This window comes from Gymnoscopelus braueri (assembly GCF_963280865.1).
Source record: "Gymnoscopelus braueri genome assembly, chromosome: 23".
NCBI lineage: Eukaryota > Metazoa > Chordata > Actinopteri > Myctophiformes > Myctophidae > Gymnoscopelus > Gymnoscopelus braueri.
In genome coordinates, this window is record NC_137625.1 from 38,976,487 (window position 1) to 38,982,717 (window position 6,231).

The following is a 6,231-nucleotide window of genomic DNA, read 5'->3' on the forward strand; positions in this document are numbered from 1 at the left end:
CAGAGATGTGCCACCTGCAGACATTCTCAGTAATGTAAAGTATACATAATAATAGTAATAATAATATTAATAATAATAATAAAAAAATAATAATAATACATTTTATTTATAGCACACTTTACATTTTTGGAAATCAGGTTAAAAAACAACAGGTTAAAAAACAAAAGGCACAAAAATGTTAAATGTTTTTACATGATGTGAACATCATCATTAATATCAGTTATTATTATCATTATTAATTTTATCCTTCAACTTCAGCCGATCTACAAGCTCACAACTTGCAGATCGGCTGTTTGCCTCTTTCTTATATTATTTGAGAATTTGGCCAATGTTTGACAAATTTTTTTTTGTATAGTTTGTTGATTACTCTTGATGCAGCAATGGTCTTTTTATTTGCTATATTTTTACTTTTTCATTTATTAAAAAGCTTACTTAAATTGTCCCTTCACTGTCATCTGGGGACCCCCCCCCCCCCCCCAGAAAAAAAAATCATGTGGGGACCCCTGGCTGGTCCCGATCCACAGGTTGAGAACCACTGACCCAAAATTGCTTCAACATTACAAAGGGGTTAGGCGGAGGCGGAGCTTATCCGTTTTGAACACACACTCAGACGGACCGGGGAGCTGCAGGAAGTCGAACTAACGGCTCAGGAGGAGCGAACCTTACAGACATGGATGTTTCCATGCTTCTAATCTACTATAACAGGTAAATTGAATTAGTTTATGGAATTAAAATGTTGTCCAACTTGTTAGTTCATGACCGTGGCGTGTATTTGCCCGAGTATAGCCCTGAAACATGACTGTCATATATGATATGATAGTCATGACGAAACTTCAACCTGGTGTTTGCACTTTCAACTTTACGGTCCTTACATCTAAATAAACGTTCAGATTTCAAATATAAAGTGCTTAACCCATGGCCACGGATGTTACAATTATATATGGTATCTCAGAAGTACCCGTATTTTCCGTATTGTTTAATAAAAAGCATTTTCATCCGATCGATGGCCATTTCCTCATAGAGTTATAACGTATGTAGAGTGCAATACACTTCCCAACCGATAGGGTCACAGTTAGCATATGGCGAAAAACCTAAGAAAATGGCCACCGATCGGATTAAAATGCTTTTTATTGAACAATACGGAAGATACGTGTACATCTGAGGGTCCGTACATACTTGTAACATTCGTGGCCATGAGGTCAGCACTTTATATTTGGAATCTGAACGTTTATGTGGATGTACGGGCTATAAATGGAGAAAGTGCAAACACTAGTTTGCAGTTTATCCATGACGCTCGTGATCCATGGCTATAAGGCACGCAAACATATTTACACACGATTAAAATATAATTGTATCCAAGTGATGTTTATAATTAGTAAATCAATAAGTCTGATTAAGTACTTTAGCCCTATTTTATACTTTTGTCGTACAACAGCGTTGCTTAAAAAAATCGCCAATCTACAAGCTCACAACCTGTTGATTTTACTATTTTTATTAAGAAGAAAACCCCGACTGGATCTGTGGATCCGGATCTTCAAATAGTAAAATCAGCAGGAAGTTGACATTTTTATTCAAAAAATAAACAGTACTGGGTTTGGTGATGTTCTATATTGTCTGAATTAGCTTTGATTGTGTTTGTTTATGTGCTAAAATAGTGACTTTGAGAGCTGTTTCAGCGTACAATGTAAGTCATGTTAATGTTTAATTATTGCTGTTTTGTTTCTCCTGAATGTGTGACTAATCCTGCTCCACTTTCTCCTTATCAGCTGTACCTCCACTGTTAAGTTTCTAAGATACAAAGTCATCCCTCCATAGACTGCCCTATTCATGATAATTAAAACTTGTATCTGATTGCATTTAATGGCATTCTCCCACTGTTAAGTTTCTAAGATACAAAGTCATTAAGTCACAATTCCCTCCATAGACTGCCCTATTCATGATAATTAAAACTTGTATCTGATTGCATTTAATGGCATTCTCTTTTGTATCTGACAAAAATTTACCAAAAAAAAAAACTTTTCTCATGAGCAACTTTTTCTCAATAAACAATGGATTGATTGATGATTGTAGAGGTGCAATATTGGTGAGTTTATTGCCATGAAATGCAATCAAGTTTTATTTCTCATGAAGAGGGCTGTGTATGATGGAAATTGCGACTTAGAGGTTGCAGTATACAATGTAAACATTGTCTTACGTCACTTCTGTCTAGTCCTTGACCACTTAGCAGTCTTGTGTGTTTATTTTTCAGAGTACAGACACTACTGGGAGGCGAACTGCAGTCCTCCTTGGCCTTCCTGAGATCCATTGGGGATGATGACACAGAGTTCTTCAAGACATGCTTTGTAAGTTGTCTCTAGTCCTGACTATTTCATTCCACACCACAGGATTCCCAATTTATTTTAACACTTGTTTTTGTTACTTTGATATATTTTAGTATTAGTATTACTTATTTTCCACTCAGCTTCATCAACACTTCTGTATAGCTTCTTATTGTATGCACTGTTGACCTATCTCTGAAAGGACCCTTTTAGTGGTATCTCCTGTCTTTCCAAAGGGTCCAGTCGCAGCTCACTAGAGTCACCCCATGTGAAACCCAAATGCTTTCAAAAACTAAATGATAAAACAAATGTCATTTATCTATAGACACAGGTATCTGTACACCTTCACTTGTCTTTATGAGGGGATCTACTAATATTTCCTATAACTAATTAATTAAAGTCTAACACATCAATCTTCTTCTTCTTGCGTATGTCATCAGATCCTCAGCTCCGTTGCAGCAAGCCAGTCCAGCGTCTCGTCATCCAGGTTCATCAGGCCTAGGTCGCCATGTGGTGGGCGGTGTTTCGGGCAGCTGGTCATGATGTGTTCCACAGTCTTTAGGGGGTCTCCAGGTTCACAGTGGGCACTGTCCGAGAGGCCCCACTGTTGCATTGCTTCACCGAAGCGTCCCACGCTTGTCCTCAGGCGGTTGAGGGTTGTCCACTGCTTACGGGGCAGGTGCTGGCCAGGGACATCTGTGGGATCCTCGATGTAGTTGTGAAGCCTAGATGGTTCTGCTGCTTTCCACTGTTCCCTCCACCTTGCCTTGCTAGTCTGCAGTCTAACACATCAATGTTAGACTGTTTCTCTTCAAACAACATCAACACTTCACTGATACTCTTGGTAAATAAGTTTGCTATACTATTTGAAAATGGTGCCAACATGACAACTGTTTAGTTCAGGACATGGCTATGTTTAACAACGTGATACACTATCTGGTCATAATAGATCTTGGGATAACAACTCTACTTTCAAGCAGACAGAATGTTTACAGCTGTCTAGATGTACTTAAATCATTAATTGATCTGTTAATTATTTATGCGTGTACAGTATTTACAGTCTGTTCTTTCTATTGAATATAGTCATTCCAGAATTTTACTTCCCCTTAGTGGGTGTGTATTGTGTTTTCTACCATATAAAAAGGCGACATTTGACATGTAATTGTGGTTGTGGTTGTTAGGACACCGATGACCTTCCAGACATGTCCCACCTCTCCATTGGGATCCTGACCGTGGTTCCTGAAGACAGCCCGGCTTCTCCTCACTCACTGCACTTGGACTCTTCACTATCATGCATCGTCTTGGAAGGTACAACAGTGATGACCTTCAAAGTCTCCCACATGCCATCTGCCTACTGTTTGGACTGATTTACGCACTGAATTTGGAGTACCCCAAATCAATGAAGAACACCTTTGATTTTATTCAAAGAGTTCTTCTCTCACTTGGACATAAATCCCTAAAACCCAAAATACAATCTCTCAAAAACTGATGGAGTTAGTGATTGTTAAGATTAGAATAACCACTGGATTAATGCAGGCACTTTGATTGTTTAGCTTTGAATAACCATCAATTTAATGCAGACACTTTAATTTTGATTGTTACGGTTATAATAACCATTGATTTATTGCACTCATTTTGATTTTTGTATTGCTAAGGTTATAATTGAATATAAATTGAATTTATTTGTGACTTGTATTACATTCCACATTACTTTTGATTGGTCTATCTAAAATCCACAATGCATTGCATAAAGGCATAGCTATTTTTTAAAGATCTTTGACAGACTACAAACTAAGGTTACTTTTCTATGTCTCTGCAACCTTGTGATACCTTCTACCCCGATTTACAGCCATACCCTCCAGCCTCTTCTACACAGGCCTGCCGACCTGTTGATGAGGTATGTTTTCTTTAGATTTAACCCATGTAGACCTACAAGCTCTTAGCACAGCACTCGGTGCTGCGCTATGAGCTTGTATAGTAGCCTATAGTTTTGATGATTTTTGACCAAGTACAATTAAGGGCCTTTTGTCTTTTCTGCACAGCCGTATGCAGCTACATATATGGACTTGGATCAGTGGAATCAAGAAACACCCACTGTACTGCAACCTCCATCTCCGTCCAGTGATGCTCCAGTAGAAGGTGTGGTTCCTCAGCTAAGTGTCAGCAGACTTGGCACTGTTGTCCTTCAAATTCAGGATTCATAGATGAGTTTTGCTTTTTTTTAAAAAACTTTTCTTTACAGTTTTTGACGTGCTTTCAATCTTTCTAGGTCAACCAAATCCATCTGACCAGAGCATACCAGAGGGTCAAGGGTGGCAGCCTTGCGACTCTTGTCGGTCTGAGGTGGAGAAGCTCCAGCTCCAGTTGAGGAGGATAACCACTGTGCTCTCCAGTATCAGTAAGTTTTATTGCCTGTAATGTTGCAGTTTTCAGTTGTCTGCTAATTTCTTTGTCTCACTTGAAACTTTACTTTATCCTGTACCTCTTTTGTGAGTTCTCTGACATGACTGGAAAACATTGGTATCCCAAAATAAAACTGTTTTCTGTTTACTGAAGAGCTGGGGAGATCGACCCCTGCTACTGAACAAATACTCATCAATGACTGCTATCAGAATATACTGTAGAGCTTTGTAGAACAGTACTCAATCTTATTGTTTTACAAATACACTCAGTAGACTCAGATTTTTTTGTCTTTGTTCTAGGCTCTGAGAAACTAGACGCACTGAAGGGCTTTATCACCCTGGTCGGTGACCTAGAGTCTGGAGTGTCCAGTCTCGGGCAGCAGGAGCTATATCCAGGTATGGATGTATACGTTTGCCATACATTTCACACTGAACCTGACGTTCTTGGTAGCGAGTGATCCGTGTTGTGAGCTGCAACTAGATAGTGAAGTTTTCAGAAGGTCACAGTTGTCTGTTTTCATGGTGCACTGAGCGCAGAAAGGGGTCAATGTAGCTGATGTCTTAAAATGCAGTTTGTTAATTGCTCGCTCTCTATTCACAGGCTGTGGACAGATGATTTCATCTGTGCAGCTGGCAGCCATACACCAGCGTGCCAGGAAGGACTGCAAGAGGCTATTCCACGCCTTGTTCGAGGTGTTCTTCACCCATGAGGAGTGCCGCAATGCCGTCGTATACGGAAAGCATGGTGTCATCCCAGAGGGGAAGAACAAACTGGATGAGGCGAAGAGGCACTGTTCAGTAAGTATTTGTCACACCACTAGTTCCTCAGAGTAGTGTTATAGATGGCCAGTCAGTGGAGTTGGTAACCACTTATAGACAGACATGCAAAAGTGTCACTTTTCAGCTACAGTCACCTTTTTGAACTCAAATAGGGCAATTGTGTGACACCTGACCCGAAAGAAAACAACATGTTGTCACCTTTTTCACCTCGGGCTGTTTGCATGCCTGTGTATACCACCTGTATACCACCCGTATACCACCCATAGACCACCTATAGACCACCTGTATACCACCTGTATACCACCTATAGTCCACCTGTATACCACCTATAGTCCACCTGTATACCACCTATAGACCACCCGTATACCACCCATAGACCACCTAGAGACCACCCATAGACCACCTAGAGACCACCTATAGTCCACCCGTATACCACCTAGAGACCACCTAGAGACCACCTGTATACCACCCGTATACCACCTATAGACCACCCGTATACCACCCATAGACCACCTAGAGACCACCTATAGTCCACCCGTATACCACCTAGAGACCACCTAGAGACCACCTAGAGACCACCTGTATACCACCCGTATACCACCTGTATACCACCCATAGACTCACCTCTTCAGACTCCACCTCAGCCCGTAGCACTTGCCCTCCTAGCCTTGATGACCTTGCAGGATTATGCAAAGGACAGATACCAGGTCATTGTTGACCTGGCATCCTAT

General features: G+C 40.6%; 1 protein-coding gene across 3 annotated transcripts; it reads left to right on the top strand.

The window, feature by feature from the left end:
• Positions 1-605: 605 nt before the first annotated feature.
• Positions 606-5,642, top strand: LOC308079869 (uncharacterized protein). 3 transcript variants are annotated; one of them, XM_080421489.1, is made up of 8 exons: positions 606-705; positions 2,759-3,162; positions 3,500-3,626; positions 4,168-4,215; positions 4,361-4,457; positions 4,588-4,716; positions 5,021-5,116; positions 5,322-5,639. In XM_080421489.1, the coding sequence occupies exons 5-8, from the start codon at positions 4,379-4,381 to the stop codon at positions 5,552-5,554; spliced, it is 537 nt and encodes a 178-aa protein (XP_080277615.1). In that variant the 5' UTR covers positions 606-705; positions 2,759-3,162; positions 3,500-3,626; positions 4,168-4,215; positions 4,361-4,378; the 3' UTR covers positions 5,555-5,639. The 3 variants fall into 3 exon arrangements, with proteins under 3 accessions (XP_080277615.1, XP_080277613.1, XP_080277614.1); XM_080421487.1 differs by having other exon boundaries at positions 3,500-4,215; positions 5,322-5,642; XM_080421488.1 differs by lacking the exon at positions 606-705 and adding an exon at positions 2,262-2,342 and having other exon boundaries at positions 3,500-4,215; positions 5,322-5,642.
• Positions 5,643-6,231: the final 589 nt, after the last annotated feature.